The following is a 16482-nucleotide window of genomic DNA, read 5'->3' on the forward strand; positions in this document are numbered from 1 at the left end:
GCTTAGCATCTAATGACATAAGCTCACTTTGCAGGACCTCATCACATTTCCTACTCTTGTCATTGGTGCCAACGTGGACCATGACCGCTGGCAACTCATCCTGCCCTTAAGAATGTGTCAGACTCGATGGAAGATATCCCTGACATTGGCAAGACACCATTCAACAGTCTCGTTCTCGTAAAAAGAATCTCCAGTCTGTTCTCCTGACCATTGAACTCCCCCTGTCAGTGCAGCTCACCACTTCTCATCCCTTCTGAGTCGCAAAACCAAACTCTGTGCTAGCAGCATAATCGCAGTGGCTTTCCTCTGCTGGACAATACCCCGAAGCACAAAGATATATACTTGTTACAGAGGGGGTTTCGTTAGCCTATCCCCTTCCCCCCTCCTGACAGTTACACAATTACATATGGACTGCGCCTTGGGTATATCTCCGTCCCTGAACAGTCTGACAGTCAACCTCTTAGCATTCTGAGTGATCGTGGGGTCATCCAGTTCCAGCTCCAATTCCTCAGCACAGTCTGTAAGAAGCTGCAGCTGGACGAAATGCCTGAAGGGGCAGTGGTCGGGCTACCCCTGTCTTGCTGCACCCTGTAGGAAGAGCATTCCACTATTCTGCCTGGCATTCCCACTGTTCTAATCATGAAAAAGAGGTAAAGTATTACCCAATATCTACCTAAAGCCTCCGCCTCTCCGCACTGAACCCTCTCTGACACAAAACCTCAAATCCCCACTCTATTTCTGGCTCACTCACGCTATGTGTGCTCCGCTTAAAACTCGTCAAGTGGATAATTACCCCGCCATCTGTGGCGTGCAGGAACTCCTGACTGGCCCCGCTCGCATCTTTTAAAATCTTTACCCCGCTATGAACACTTCAATAGTTGTGAGTGATCTACAGTGAGTAGGATGTGGTGGGTCAGTCCATGTTCAGGGTAGATTTGTACCCACCCCTCCGCTACTCAATGTATTCCCCATTGTTCATTACAGAGCGTGACTGAGCTGGCGGAGAAGGCAAACCGAGCGGGCGCTTCCAAACTCCTCCTGGATCTGGTGATGGAGAAGGGTCCGGGGGCCCGGAGGGTGATGTGGGAATCCTTTGTGAAACTACATCACCATTTACCGAAGCTGAGCAGAATACTGAATGAAATACGGGAACGTGGTAGGGTGAACAATACACTGTGTGTTGCAGATGTAAATGCTGATGAATTTCCAGTATTACACAGTACAGACCTCATGCAGTTTAATCTGTTTGAACAGGTGACGGCCAGTTCGCCTACATGGACACTGAGCGGGGTTTATCTGAAGTGCCCAAGCATCTGAAAGGTAAGCGATGGAAAGGACATTTCAAAGTCTTTATTTCGCTCTGAGAGTCATACGGGGGGGGGGGGCATTGGGAGTGGACCCAAAAGCAAGACACAGACACTGAACTACCAGGACTAGGCTGAGAAGGAAGCAAGGGAAATGGGGAGGAAAGGACGCTGGACATGACACAGGCCCCGGACGAGACAACGATTCCGGGCCTGGGCTAGGACTTGACAAGGATAGCGGAACCAGGACATGGAACTGGGAACTAGGAGTCTGGCCTTGGACTCCGAGCCAGAGACTGGACAAGTTCCCAGAACCTGGGTCTTGCCTCGGGCTCGGACTGCAAAACAACGCGAGGGCAAGCCGAGGCTACAGGACGAGAAGAGGCAACAGGACGGGACCAGATACTATTGGACGGGACAAGGGAAACTTAGCACAGGATGAGAGAATCCTAGCACAGGGCTGGGCAAGGTACTCTTGTACTCAGCGAGGCATATGACGTAATGAGAACCCAGAACCTTGGTCGAGGGAGAGACAACAGGACTGGACGTGAGACTCCTGGACAAGGGAACCCCAGCAAAGGACGAGGGAGTCCCAGCACCGGGCTGGGCAACGGACTCCTGTGTTGAGCGAGGCACATGGACATGACAAGAACCTCGAGCTTTAGTCGAGGAAGAGACAGGAACATGGAATACCGAGCCGGGACACCTCCTTGGGTACAGGACGTAGGGCCGAGTCTCATAACACAGAACACAGAGCAGGTCCCCTCCTTGGGTACGGGACGCAAATCCGGGACTCATTACAGAAAACCAAGAGCCTGGACCCCTCCTTGGGTACGGGACGCAGGGCCGGGACTCATTACACAAAACACAGAGCCTGGACCCCTCCTTGGGTACGGGACGCAAGGCCGGGACTCATTACGCAGAACGCTGAACACGACGCCATAGTTCCCAACGCTAGGTAGCGGCAAATCGGCCGAACCGACCTAGCGAAGGCGTGGACATAGACAGAGAGTTGAAAACAGTGCGAGGCTCCAGACACAGGCAAGACAAGGAAAGGCTCCAGGCAGAGTCGAGGCGAGGCAAGGCGAGGCAAGGCAGGTCTCCAGGCGGAAGTTGAAGGGAAGGGATACAGACAGGGGGTTTGGACAGGAAAAATCCAGCAGCCAGAGGATGAATCCCGAAGCTATTTATGAGGCCAGCCCAAACGAGAATAAGCTGCCTCAACAGAAAATAGAGATAACCGGAAAACCTGGAATAAGGAACGGGACCGGACCGTGAACCTGAATGCTGATTTCACGGACCGGACCATGACACTGAGAGCCTGAATACCTGTCTTTACAGGCATGTTTCGAGACTGTCAGAGTTCAGGCGACACTCCTTGAGTTGTGGCTGGCGGACGGATAACCATTTGCTTTTTTCAGAACACCTTTTTACCGTCCAGGTCTTCGGCTGTGCACCTGGAGAAATCTATGAGTTTGCTAAACAGACATTCCGGTCAGTCAAAGAAGAAGCATAGAATATAGAACACAGAATAGTACACAACTGTCAGGCCCTTCGGCCAATAATATTGTGCTGACTTTTAAACCTTGCCACCCATGTAACATCCCCCCCACCTTAAATTACCCCATATACCTGTCAGGTTGTTTCTTAAATTTCACTAGTGTATCTGCCTCCACCACTGACTCAGGCAGCGCATTCCACGCACCAAACACTCTCTGAGTAAAGAAAGCTTCCTCTAATGTCCCCCTTGAACTTCCCACCCCTTACATTAAAGCCATGTCCTCTTGTACTGAACAGTGGTGCCCTGGGGAAGAGGCGCTGGCTGTGCACTCTATCTATTCCTCTTAATATCTTGTATACCTCTGTCATGTCTCCACTCATCCTCCTTCTCTCCAGAGAGTAAAGCCCTAGCTCCCTTAATCTCTGATCATAATCCATACTCTCTAAACCAGGCAGCATCCTGGTAAATCTCCTCTGTACCCTTTCCAATGTTTCCACATCCTTCCTAGTTGAGGCGACCAGAACTGGACACAGTACTCCAAGTGTTTCCTAACCAGAATCGAATCATTACATCGCGATTCTTAAACTCTGTCCCTCGATTTATAAAAGCTAACACATCATAAGCTTTCTTTACTACCCTATCTACCTGTGCGGCAACTTTCAGGGATCTGTGGACATGTACCCCCAGATCAATCTGCTCCTCCACTCTACCAAATATCCTGCAATTTAAGTTGTACTCTGCCTTGAAGTTTGTCCTTCTAAAGTGTACCACCTCACACTTCTCCGGGTTGAACTGCATCTGCCACTTCTCAGCCCACTTCTGTATCCTATCAATGCCTCTCTGCGACAGTCCTCTATACTATTCACAACATCACCAAGGTGGTGTCGTCTGCAAACTTGCCAAACCACACTTCTACCCCAACATCCAATTGGTTAATAAAAATGAAGAAAAGTACAGGTCCCAGACCGATCCATGAGGGACACCACTAGTCACAAACCTCCAAACCAAATGTACTCCTTCCACCATGACACTCTGCTTTCTGCAGGCAAGCCAATTCTGAATCCACCTGGCCAAGCTTCGCTGGATCCCATGCCTTCTGACTTTCTGAATAAGCCTACCGTGTGGAACCTTTACAAGTGCCTTATTAAAATCCATGTAGATCATATCCACTGCACTCTCCTCATCTATATGACGGGACACCTCCTCAAGGAACTATATAAGGCTTGTTAGGCACGATCTGCACTTCACAAAGCCATGCTGACTGTCCCTGATCAGACCTTAAATCTCTAAATGCCCATAGATCCTATCTGTAAGAATCTTTTCCAACAGTTTTCCCACCACAGACGTAAGACTAATTGGTCCATAATTACCTGGACTATCCCTACTAGCTTTTTTGAACAAGGGGATAACATTCGCCTCCCTCCAATCCTCCGGTACCATTCCCGTGGATAACGAGTACATAAAGATCCTAGCCAGACACTCCGCAATATCTTCGCTGGCCTCGTGGGGAATGTTCCGTCAGGCCCCGGGGACTTCCCCGTCCTGATGTATTTTAACAACACCAAAACCTCCGCTTCCTTAATGTCAACATGCTCCAGAACGTCAACCTCACTCATATTGTCATCACCGTCATCAGTTTCTATGTCATTAGGTAATACCGAAGAAAAGTATTTATTGAGAGCCTTGCTAACTTCCACAGCCTCCAGTCTTATCTTCCCACCTTTATTTCTAACCGGACCTTCCTTCACTTCTGTCATCCTTTTGTTCTTCACATAATTGAAGAATGCCTTGGGGTTTTCCTTTACCCTCCTCGCCAAGGCCTTCTCATGCCCCCTTCTTCTGTCCTCAGCACCTTCTTAAGCACCTTTCTTGCTACCCTCTGTTCCCCTACAGAACCATCTCATCGTGGCTTCTCAAACCATGCTGCCTTCTTGCACCTGACTGGCTCTTCCACCTCACTTGAAACACATGGTTCCTTCACCCTACCATTCTTAATCTTCCTCACCGGGACAAATTTATCCCTAACATCCTGCAAGATATCCCTAATCATCGACCACATGTCCTTAGTACATTTCCCTGCAAAAAAAATCATCCCAATTCACACCCGCAAGTTCTAGCTTTATAGCCTCATAACTTGTCCGTCCCCAATTAAAAAAAAATCTTCCCCGCTCTGATTTTATTCTTGTTCATGATAATGCTAAAGGCCAGGGAATCAGTGTACACTGTCCCCCAGATGCGCACCCACTGAGAGATCTGTGAATTGACCCGGTTTGTTACCTAATACTAGATCTAGTATGGCATTCTCGCTAGTCGGCCTATCAACATACTGTGACAGGAATCCGTCCTGGACACACTTAAAAAACTCTACCCCATTAAACCATCAGAACTAATCAGTGTCAATCAGTACTCGAGCAGTTAAAGTCACCCATGATAACACCCTGTTATTATTGCACGGTTCCAAAATCTGCACCCCAATCTGCTCCTCGGTATCTCTGCTGCTACTAGGGGGCCTATAGAATACTCCCAATAGAGTAACTGCTCCCTTCCTGTTCCTGCCTTCCGCCCATACTGACTCAAAAGCGATTCCTGCTACATCACCCAAACTTTCTGTAGCTGTAATAGTATCCCGGACCAATAATGCCACCCCTCTTCCCCACACCCCCCGTATCCCTTATAAAGCACTGGAATCCGGGAATATTGAGAAACAATTCCTGCTCTGGTGCCAGCTAAGTCTCTGTCATGGCCACTACATCATAATTCCATGTGTGTATCCAAGCTCACAGTTCATCACCTTTGCTCCTTATGCTTCTTGCAAAGAAATACCCGCACTTTAGCCCTTCTGACTTGCTACCTTTATACACTTCATCCTGCCTCTCTTTATCAAAGCCTCTATATGTTAGATCTGGCTTTACACCATGCACTATACTTGCAGCTCTCGCATGACCAGTATCCTCTTCCACCTCAGGATGTGCTCTGACACTCTGGTTCCCCTCCCCCCGAAAGTATCGTCCAAATCCCCTGAGCAGCACTAGCAAACCTTGCCGCAAGGATGCTCGTCCCCCTCCAGTTCAGGTGCAACACGTCCCGTCGAAACAGGACCCACCTTCCCTAGAACAAGGCCCAATTTTCCAGAAACATGAAGCCCTCCCTCCTGCAGCAACTCCTTAGCCACGTATTTAGCTGCATTATCTCCCTATTTCTAGCCTCACTAGCACGTAGCACGCTAATCCTGAGATTGCATCCCTGAAAGTCCTGTCCTTCAATTTTGCACCTACATCCTTAAACCCTCTTTGCGGGACCTCCACCTGCTTCCTATCCACGTCATTGGTCCCAACTTGGACCACGACAACCGGCTACTCACTCTCTCCTCTTTTCCCTCCTTCCCTTCTGAGCTGAGGATCCAGTCTCGGTGCCGGAGACGCAACCACTGCAACTTGTAGGTGGTAGGTCATCCCCACAAACAGTATCCAAAACGGTACGACACCCCCACCCCCACCCCCCCCCCGTACCGACTGCTACCGTCTGCAGTGTTTCAGAGTTCAGCAGAAGCTGAGCAGTCAAAGCAGTGAAACCACCCGCTCCACACAACACTCTCCTCTCCAGAATCACGTGTTTACTTGGTGCTCGCTGGAACACCGGGGAACCTGCAAACACGAACAGCGGATCTGAATGGGATCAGAGACGTTTCTGGGACATCGTTCATTTGCACACACTCTGATCTCTGATTTCCCGATTTCACCCAAACAATGCCATTTTTTAAATTAGGGGAAATAAGTGGGTGTTCCGTGTTCATCAGATCAGGCTTTGACCACCTACTTCTGTCCGTCCTCAGATCTTCGACAGAAGCACATGGAGACTCTGCGGACACAGACTGAAACACTGAGAGTGAACACGATCCTGATGAGGGAGAAGGTGAAGGTTTTCCAGCTGGTTGATCGATACGCTGAGCTCACGGTCATTTCTACTGTTCGAGATCGGACACTGGTGGAACATGAGCTGCTGGCAAGAGGCAGAGACCACGAGGAGTGGAGAAAGAAACATCTCCGTAAAGAGCTGGAGAAAATCCACATTGCTAATCTATTTCATAATAGTTACTCACATAGTTTTCGGGACAAAATGAAAAGATTCTTCACACGATTAACTTCGGGATGCTCGGTAGCAATGGCCGGAGTCCCGGGGATCGGGAAAACGACACTGGTACAAAAGATTGTTTACGACTGGGCCACAGGGAAAATATACCAACAATTCCACTTTGTCTTCTGTTTCAAATTCCGAGATTTAAACTCCATTGACTGCAGAATAAACCTGAGGGAACTAATTCTGGAACAGTATCCATACTTTGGGAATTCACTGAGAAAGGTCTGGAAGAAACCAGAGGGATTACTGTTTATATTCGATGGTTTGGATGAATTCAAGCACAGAATCGATTTTGAGGACAGTCGGAGAGACACAGAACCCCAGCACCAGTGCCCAGATCCCGAGTGGCGGTGTGAAGTGTCTGACATTGTGTACAGTTTAATCCAGGGCAAGCTGCTCCCAGGGTGTTCAGTGCTGCTGACCTCCCGTCCCGCTGCATTACATTTATTGGAAAAGGCTGAGATCAGTGTTTGGACTGAAATCCTGGGATTTGTTGGTGAGGAACGGAAGGAATATTTCATGAGGTATTTTGAAGATCAAACAGTGGCAGCAGCTGTTTTCAAACACGTGAAGGAGAACGAGATCCTGTACACCATGAGCTACAACCCCTCTTACTGCTGGATCCTCGCTCTGGCACTGGGCCCCTTCTTCACACAAAGAGTTAGGGACCCGCAGCGAGTTCCCAAAACCATCACCCAACTGTACTCCTACTATACTTACAACATGCTGAAAAACCACGGCCGTGAGATTGAGAACCCCCGTGATGTGTTACTCAGGGTTGGTCAGATGGCCTTCAAAGGAGTGTCCGAGAAGAAGATTGTGTTTACAGATGGAGATTTGATCAAGTTCAATCTGCAGCCTTCACAGTTCCTGTCCGGGTTCCTGATGGAGCTTTTGGAGAGAGAGGATTCTGCCCAGAGCGTGGTGTACACATTCCCACACCTCACCATCCAAGAGTTTGTAGCTGCAGTCGCACAATTCCTGAATCCACATCCCGGGGATATCCTGAAATTCCTCACTGAAGCCCACAACACGACAGATGGGCGATTTGAGGTATTTCTTCGATTTGTTGCTGGTCTCTCCAACCCAATGACAGCTCGGGGACTGGAGGAATTTCTGGGTCCATTTGCGCATCAAACAACCTACCGGGTGATTGACTGGGTGAAGGAGGAGGTTAAACGCCAGAGTGGAAACACATGGAGTGAAACTGGTAAAAGGCGCCTCCTGAACACATTGCACTACGTGTTTGAGTCTCAGAATCGTGGACTGGCTCAGTCCGCACTAGAATCCGTGGACACACTTTCATTCAGTGGAATGACACTGACCCCGATTGACTGCGCGGTCCTGTCTCATGTCATCGGACTCTGTGATACAATAAAAGATCTCAACCTGGAGAACTGCAACATTCAGTGTGAAGGAATCCAGCGGCTGGGACATGGGCTGCACAAGTGCCAGGAGTTGAGGTAACTTGATTTATCTCTCACTCTGAACTATGAATCTGATCCATTCTGTTGTTTCAAATTTGGTAAAATTGTGGATTGGGTGGTGAAGAAAGCTTTCGGTACGCTGGCCTGTATAAATCTGAGCATTGAGTATAGTAGTTGGGATGTAATGTTAAAATTGTACAAAGCATTGGAAAGGCCGAATGTGGAGTATTGTGTACAGTTCTGGTCACCGAATTATAGGATATATGTCAACAAAATAGAGAGAGTACAGAGGAGATTTACTAGAATGTTACCTGGGTTTCAGCACCTAAGTTACAGGGAAAGGTTGAACAAGTTATATCTTTATTCTTTGGAGCGTAGAAGGTTGAGGGGGGACTTGATAGAGGTATTTAAAATTATGAGGGGATAGGTAGATAGAGTTGACGTGGATAGGCTTTTTGCATTGAGAGTGGGGTGATTCAAACAAGAGGAGTTACGGGCAAAAGCTTAAGGGTACACGAGAGGGAATTTCTTTACTCAGAGAGCATTAGCTGTGTGGAACGAGCTTCCAGTAGAAGTGGTAGAGGCAGGGTCGGTGTTGTTATTTAAAGCAACATTGGATAGGTATATGGACAGGAAAGGAATGGAGGGTTATGGGCTGAGTGCGGGTCAGTGGGACTAGGTGAGAGTAAGTGTTCGGCACGTACTAGAATGGCCGAGTGGCTGTTTCCGTTCTGTAATTGCTATACGGTTATATATAAATTGCAGTAAATCAAATAATGTGACAAATAACTACAGGGCTGGTCTGTAATTACCCAAGGATATAAAGGCTTTGTGGGATGTTGGTGACTTCAGTGAATAACGGCCATTTGTTTAATGGTAGTAAATCACAGGAATGGCCCTGTTTCTCGCTGCCTGTGACACGTCCATTGACAATCTTACTTCTCACTGTTACTGACACCCAGACCGACACTGACTGCAGCTGATGGTTCAGAGCTTCACACAGCCTTCCCTGTCAGGAACAAGAGACCATCAGCAGACTGCCCCGGTGAGAAGGAAAGAAATACCATTGAGAGATTGTCCTACCCCACCCTTTCCCGTGTGTGACTCTCACCATCAGTCTAACCGTGTGACGGCTCACTAGCAGATACCCGGATCCCATTCGGTTAACTTCTCTACCGATTGTGGAGCTCAGTTCAGACGCACCACTCCCCTGAAATCTATTTCTGAATTGCTTCGTTTTGTAGGATTATCTTTTCCCATCGGCATCCTCCTCTGGGATCTCTTCCAGATCCCCTTCCTTCTGTAGGATGTGTTTTCCTTTCTTCTGTGGGATCACTCTACCCCATCCCCCTTCCTTTTGCAGCTTCAGACTTCACATCCCTTTACCTCAGGTAGGATCTCCCCCACCATCTCCCATCGACACATTCCTCATTCACAAATCTTTCTCACTGTGGGACTTCCTCCCACCCTTCAACACTGCTCCTTCCGAACCTCTCAGGTCAGGAACACTTTTCTAACATTCAGGGAATGAGACAAAATACGTGGAGTTTACAGTGTCATCCGACAGACAAAATTACTGACATTGGGTGAATTCCCTGGAGCAGGGCAGTGAGGGACATTAACAGTGATGGGAACTCTGATCAGTGATTTACCGAAGGGATTAATGTTTCCTGAAATATCCGAGTGAGAGAAATTCCCTCAGACCCACGGTTTGAATCACTTTGTTCATCAACTTGTCTGTTTGTGTTTAGAGTTGGGAAGAATAAACTGGGAGATTCAGGAGTGAAACTGGTGTCTGCGGCTCTGAGGAACCCGGAGTGTAAAATACAGGAACTGGAGTAAGTACCGGACTGTGGGAGATTGTGTTTACAGTCACTGGGTGTCTGACACTGAATTTTAATGTGATCAGTAATTGTGTTACTGATTAACACTGGGGATCTGTACCGTCTCCTGTCCCTCTGTGTCCTTCACCCTCACTCTCTGTCATCTTCAGGCTGGGGAATGTCGGTCTCACAGATTCTGGGGCCGAGGATCTCGCCTCCGCTCTCAGTACAAACCCATCACTGACGGGGCTGAGCCTGAGTGATAATGAACTGGGAGATTCAGGAGTGAAACTGGTGTCTGCGGCTCTGAGGAACCCGGAGTGTAAAATACAGAAATTGCGGTAAGTACCAGACTGTGGGAGATTGTGTTCACAGTCACTAGGTGTCTGACACTGAACATTAATGTGATCAGTGATAGTGTTACTGATAAACACTGGGGATCTGTACCGTCTCCTGTCTCTCTGTGTCCTTCACTCTCACTCTCTCTCATCTCCAGGCTGAACAAAGTCGGTCTGACAGATTCTGGGGCTGAGGATCTCGCCAGCGATCTCATTACAAATCGATCACTCATGGATCTGGACCTGAGTGCCAATACACTGGGAGATTCAGGGGTGAAACTGTTGTCTGCGGCTCTGAGGAACCCGGAATGTAAAATTCAGAGACTGTGGTAAGTGCCATACTGTGGGAGGTAGTGTTTACAGTCACTGGGTGTCTGACACTGAACATTAATGTGATCAGTAATTGTGTTAGTGTTAAACACTGGGGATTTGTACCGTCTCCTGTCTCTCTGTGTCCTTCACCCTCTCTCTCTTTCTCTCTCTCATCAGGCTGACTGGTGTCCATCTATCAGATTCTGGCGTCGAGGATCTCGTTTCAGCTATCATTATAAACCGATTAATAACGCGGTTGAACCTGGAATCAAACTGGCTCACAGACCGATCTATCCCCGCTCTTCGCCTCCTTATACTAGCACTCCCGAGTCTGGAGCGGATCGTGTAAGTGTTAAGGTTCAAGATGATTAACAAACAGCGGATGCGTGCGTTTTCTGGGGATATTTGTCTGTGAGTGTTGTTGAATCATTAGCCCCAGTCCCCTGTTACTGACACTGTTGTGTAATCTGTTTATTTCATCTTTATTCTCCCATCTGTTTCAGGCTGGTGGAGAATAAGTTCAGTCAAGCTGGAGAGAAGGAACTGATGACTCTCCAGGAAAGCAGACCTGGACTCAGAGTGATATTTGACCATCGGAATTTGTGAACATTTTCGCCCGCGCGATGTGTGCATTCAGGCAGATTTCCCAGTTTTGCCTTTACAGTCGCCTTTAACGGCTGTGCTCCAGAATTATTTCCAATAGACTCCGGCTCCAGCGGAGTGTGCTCTGACGTCAGAGACAGTCCCGCACCGAGTGCTTCCGTCTACAGTGCAGTGGCCCTGCTTCCGCCGGATGTCCTATTGCAGGTTTCGCCAAGGGGAACTGGGAAATTACACAGACAGGAATTAAACCGGAAGCCATTGTCAGTCTGGAACACCACTGTCCCGGGAGGGATTATCCGGGAAGGGGATCGTTTTTGTCACTTTGGGCTGAGGACAGTTCATTCGGCAATTTGCCTCTGTAATGATGTTAAATTAGCAGGCGCCTTGGTAGTAACCCTGGGTCTGCAGCGATCTCGGACACTGTCCTGGTGTGATTTTATAATCATCGTTTCCTTGATACAGAGTGACGGTGAGAAACGGGACTGATTATTCAACCTGTCACTCGTTGTCGCCAGTCAGTTAATTGTGTGCGACTGTGAGTGAGTCGGGAGCAGCTTCTTCATTTCCGCACGTCAGCAGCTCACACATTGTTTAATATACGTTTATCACGATGAAATCAATAAACCGCTGGAACTCCTTGCCGGATGAGTCAGACTAGAGAAACGAACTCACACCTGAGATTCCCGCTGAACCGCGCACCCAGTGCACTGAGACAGCGGTCCTGATCCACTCACGGCACAGCAGCCTCTCCTTCCAGCCTAATGAAGGACAGTCTCACAGAGTCTGATTGCCTCCCGCGCTCTCCTGGCTCGATACCTCTCCCATTATCTCCTCGCTCCCTAACCCGCGCTCTCCTCGTTCGATACCTCTCCCATTATCTCCTCGCTCCCTAACCCGCGCTCTCCTCGCTCGATACCTCTCCCATTATCTCCTCGCTCCCTAACCCGCGCTCTCCTCGCTCCATACCTCTCCCATTATCTCCTCGCTCCCTAACCCGCGCTCTCCTCGCTCCATACCTCTCCCATTATCTCCTCGCTCCCTAACCCGCGCTCTCCTCGCTCGATACCTCTCCCATTATCTCCTCGCTCCCTAACCCGCGCTCCCCTCGCTCCATACCTCTCCCATTATCTCCTCGCTCCCTAACCCGCGCTCCCCTCGCTCCATACCTCTCCCATTATCTCCTCGCTCCCTAACCCGCGCTCTCCTCGCTCCATACCTCTCCCATTATCTCCTCGCTCCCTAACCGACGCTCACCTCGCTCGATACCTCTCCCATTATCTCCTCGCTCCCTAACCCGCGCTCTCCTCGCTCCATACCTCTCCCATTATCTCCTCGCTCCCTAACCCGCGCTCTCCTCGCTCCATACCTCTCCCATTATCTCCTCGCTCCCTAACCCGCGCTCTCCTCGCTCGATACCTCTCCCATTATCTCCTCGCTCCCTAACCCGCGCTCTCCTCGCTCCATACATCTCCCATTATCTCCTCGCTCCCTAACCCGCGCTATCCTCGTTCGATACATCTCCCATTATCTCCTCGCTCCCTAACCCGCGCTCTCCTCGCTCGATACCTCTCCCATTATCTCCTCGCTCCCAAACCCGCGCTCTCCTCGCTCCATACCTCTCCCATTATCTCCTCGCTCCCTAACCCGCGTTCTCCTCGCTCCATACCTCTCCCATTATCTCCTCGCTCCCTAACCCGCGCTCTCCTCGCTCGATACCTCTCTCATTATCTCCTCGCTCCCTAACCCGCGCTCCCCTCGCTCCATACCTCTCCCATTATCTCCTCGCTCCCCAACCCGCGCTCCCCTCGCTCCATACCTCTCCCATTATCTCCTCGCTCCCTAACCCGCGCTCTCCTCGCTCCATACCTCTCCCATTATCTCCCCGCTCCCTAACCCGCCGTCTCCTCGCTCGATACCTCTCCCATTATCTCCTCGCTCCCTAACCCGCGCTCTCCTCGCTCGATACCTCTCCCATTATCTCCTCGCTCCCTAACCCGCGCTCTCCTCGCTCCATACATCTCCCATTATCTCCTCGCTCCCTAACCCGCGCTATCCTCGCCCGATACATCTCCCAGTATCTCCTCGCTCCCTACCCCGCGCTCTCCTCGCTCGATACCTCTCCCATTATCTCCTCGCTCCCTAACCCGCGCTCTCCTCGTTCGATACCTCTCCCATTATCTCCTCGCTCCCTAACCTGCGCTCTCCTCGCTCGATACCTCTCCCATTATCTCCTCGCTCCCTAACCCTCGCTCGATACCTCTCCCATTATCTCCTCGCTCCCTAACCCGCGCTCTCCTCGCTCGATACATCTCCCATTATCTCCTCGCTCCCTAACCCGCGCTCTCCTCGCTCCATACCTCTCCCATTATCTCCTCGCTCCCTAACCCGCGCTCTCCTCGCTCCATACATCTCCCATTATCTCCTCGCTCCCTAACCCGCGCTCTCCTCGCTCCATACATCTCCCATTATCTCCTCGCTCCCTAACCCGCGCTCTCCTCGCTCGATACCTCTCCCATTATCTCCTCGCTCCCTAACCCGCACTCTCCTCGCTCGATACCTCTCCCATTATCTCCTCGCTCCCTAACCCGCGCTCTCCTCGCTCCATACCTCTCCCATTATCTCCTCGCTCCCAAACCCGCGCTCTCCTCGCTCCATACCTCTCCCATTATCTCCTCGCTCCCTAACCGACGCTCTCCTCGCTCGATAGCTCTCCCATTACCTCCTCGCTCCCTAACCCGCTCTCTCCTCGCTCCATACATCTCCCATTATCTCCTCGCTCCCTAACCGACGCTCTCCTCGCTCCATACCTCTCCCATTATCTCCTTGCTCACTAACCCGCTCTCTCCTCGCTCCATACATCTCCCATTATCTACTCGCTCCCTAACCCGCTCTCTCCTCGCTCCATACCTCTCCCATTATCTCCTCGCTCCCTAACCCGCCGTCTCCTCGCTCCATACCTCTCCCATTATCTCCTCGCTCACTAACCCGCTCTCTCCTCGCTCCATACATCTCCCATTATCTCCTTGCTCACTAACCCGCGCTCTCCTCGCTCCATACATCTCCCATTATCTCCTCGCTCCCTAACCCGCGCTCTCCTCGCTCCATACCTCTCCCATTATCTCCTCGCTCCCTAACCCGCGCTCTCCTCGCTCGATACCTCTCCCATTATCTCCTCGCTCCCTAACCCGCACTCTCCTCGCTCGATACCTCTCCCATTATCTCCTCGCTCCCTAACCCGCGCTCTCCTCGCTCCATACCTCTCCCATTATCTCCTCGCTCCCAAACCCGCGCTCTCCTCGCTCCATACCTCTCCCATTATCTCCTCGCTCCCTAACCGACGCTCTCCTCGCTCGATAGCTCTCCCATTACCTCCTCGCTCCCTAACCCGCTCTCTCCTCGCTCCATACATCTCCCATTATCTCCTCGCTCCCTAACCGACGCTCTCCTCGCTCCATACCTCTCCCATTATCTCCTTGCTCACTAACCCGCTCTCTCCTCGCTCCATACATCTCCCATTATCTCCTCGCTCCCTAACCCGCTCTCTCCTCGCTCCATACCTCTCCCATTATCTCCTCGCTCCCTAACCCGCCGTCTCCTCGCTCCATACCTCTCCCATTATCTCCTCGCTCACTAACCCGCTCTCTCCTCGCTCCATACATCTCCCATTATCTCCTCGCTCACTAACCCGCGCTCTCCTCGCTCCATACCTCTCCCATTATCTCCTCGCTCCCTAACCCGCGCTCTCCTCGCTCCATACCTCTCCCATTATCTCCTCGCTCCCTAACCGACGCTCTCCTCGCTCGATACGTCTCCCATTACCTCCTCGCTCCCAAACCCGCGCTCTCCTCGCTCGATACCTCTCCCATTATCTCCTCGCTCCCAAACCCGCGCTCTCCTCGCTCGATACCTCTCCCATTATCTCCTCGCTCCCTAACCTGCGCTCTCCTCGCTCGATACCTCTCCCATTATCTCCTCGCTCCTTAACCGATGCTCTCCTCGCTCGATACCTCTCCCATTATCTCCTCGCTCCCTAACCGACGCTCTCCTCGCTCGTTGCTTCTCCCATTATCTCCTCGCTCCCTAACCCGCGCTCTCCTCGCTCCATACCTCTCCCATTATCTCCTCGCTCCCTAACCCGCGCTCTCCTCGCTCGATACCTCTCCCATTATCTCCTCGCTCCCTAACCGACGCTCTCCTCGCTCGATACCTCTCCCATTATCTCCTCGCTCACTAACCCGCTCTCTCCTCGCTCCATACCTCTCCCATTACCTCCTCGCTCCCTAACCCGCTCTCTCCTCGCTCCATACATCTCCCATTATCTCCTCGCTCCCTAACCGACGCTCTCCTCGCTCCATACCTCTCCCATTATCTCCTTGCTCACTAACCCGCTCTCTCCTCGCTCCATACATCTCCCATTATCTCCTCGCTCCCTAACCCGCTCTCTCCTCGCTCCATACCTCTCCCATTATCTCCTCGCTCCCTAACCCGCCGTCTCCTCGCTCCATACCTCTCCCATTATCTCCTCGCTCACTAACCCGCTCTCTCCTCGCTCCATACATCTCCCATTATCTCCTCGCTCACTAACCCGCGCTCTCCTCGCTCCATACCTCTCCCATTATCTCCTCGCTCCCTAACCGACGCTCTCCTCGCTCGATACGTCTCCCATTACCTCCTCGCTCCCAAACCCGCGCTCTCCTCGCTCGATACCTCTCCCATTATCTCCTCGCTCCCAAACCCGCGCTCTCCTCGCTCGATACCTCTCCCATTATCTCCTCGCTCCCTAACCTGCGCTCTCCTCGCTCGATACCTCTCCCATTATCTCCTCGCTCCTTAACCGATGCTCTCCTCGCTCGATACCTCTCCCATTATCTCCTCGCTCCCTAACCGACGCTCTCCTCGCTCGTTGCTTCTCCCATTATCTCCTCGCTCCCTAACCCGCGCTCTCCTCGCTCCATACCTCTCTCATTATCTCCTCGCTCCCTAACCCGCGCTCTCCTCGCTCGATACCTCTCCCATTATCTCCTCGCTCCCTAACCG

The 16482-nt window shown here is 51.0% G+C and overlaps 1 protein-coding gene across 1 annotated transcript; it reads left to right on the top strand.

Moving 5' to 3' along the window:
• Window positions 1-6551: 6551 nt before the first annotated feature.
• Window positions 6552-12023, top strand: LOC140719871 (NACHT, LRR and PYD domains-containing protein 3-like). The gene is made up of 7 exons (XM_073034796.1): window positions 6552-6579; window positions 6638-8405; window positions 10121-10207; window positions 10363-10533; window positions 10689-10859; window positions 11020-11187; window positions 11346-12023. Exons 1-7 carry the CDS (start codon window positions 6552-6554, stop codon window positions 11446-11448), a joined length of 2496 nt encoding a protein of 831 aa, XP_072890897.1. The 3' UTR covers window positions 11449-12023.
• Window positions 12024-16482: the final 4459 nt, after the last annotated feature.

The sequence above is a fragment of the Hemitrygon akajei genome, unplaced genomic scaffold, assembly GCF_048418815.1.
Source record: "Hemitrygon akajei unplaced genomic scaffold, sHemAka1.3 Scf000033, whole genome shotgun sequence".
Lineage (NCBI taxonomy): Eukaryota > Metazoa > Chordata > Chondrichthyes > Myliobatiformes > Dasyatidae > Hemitrygon > Hemitrygon akajei.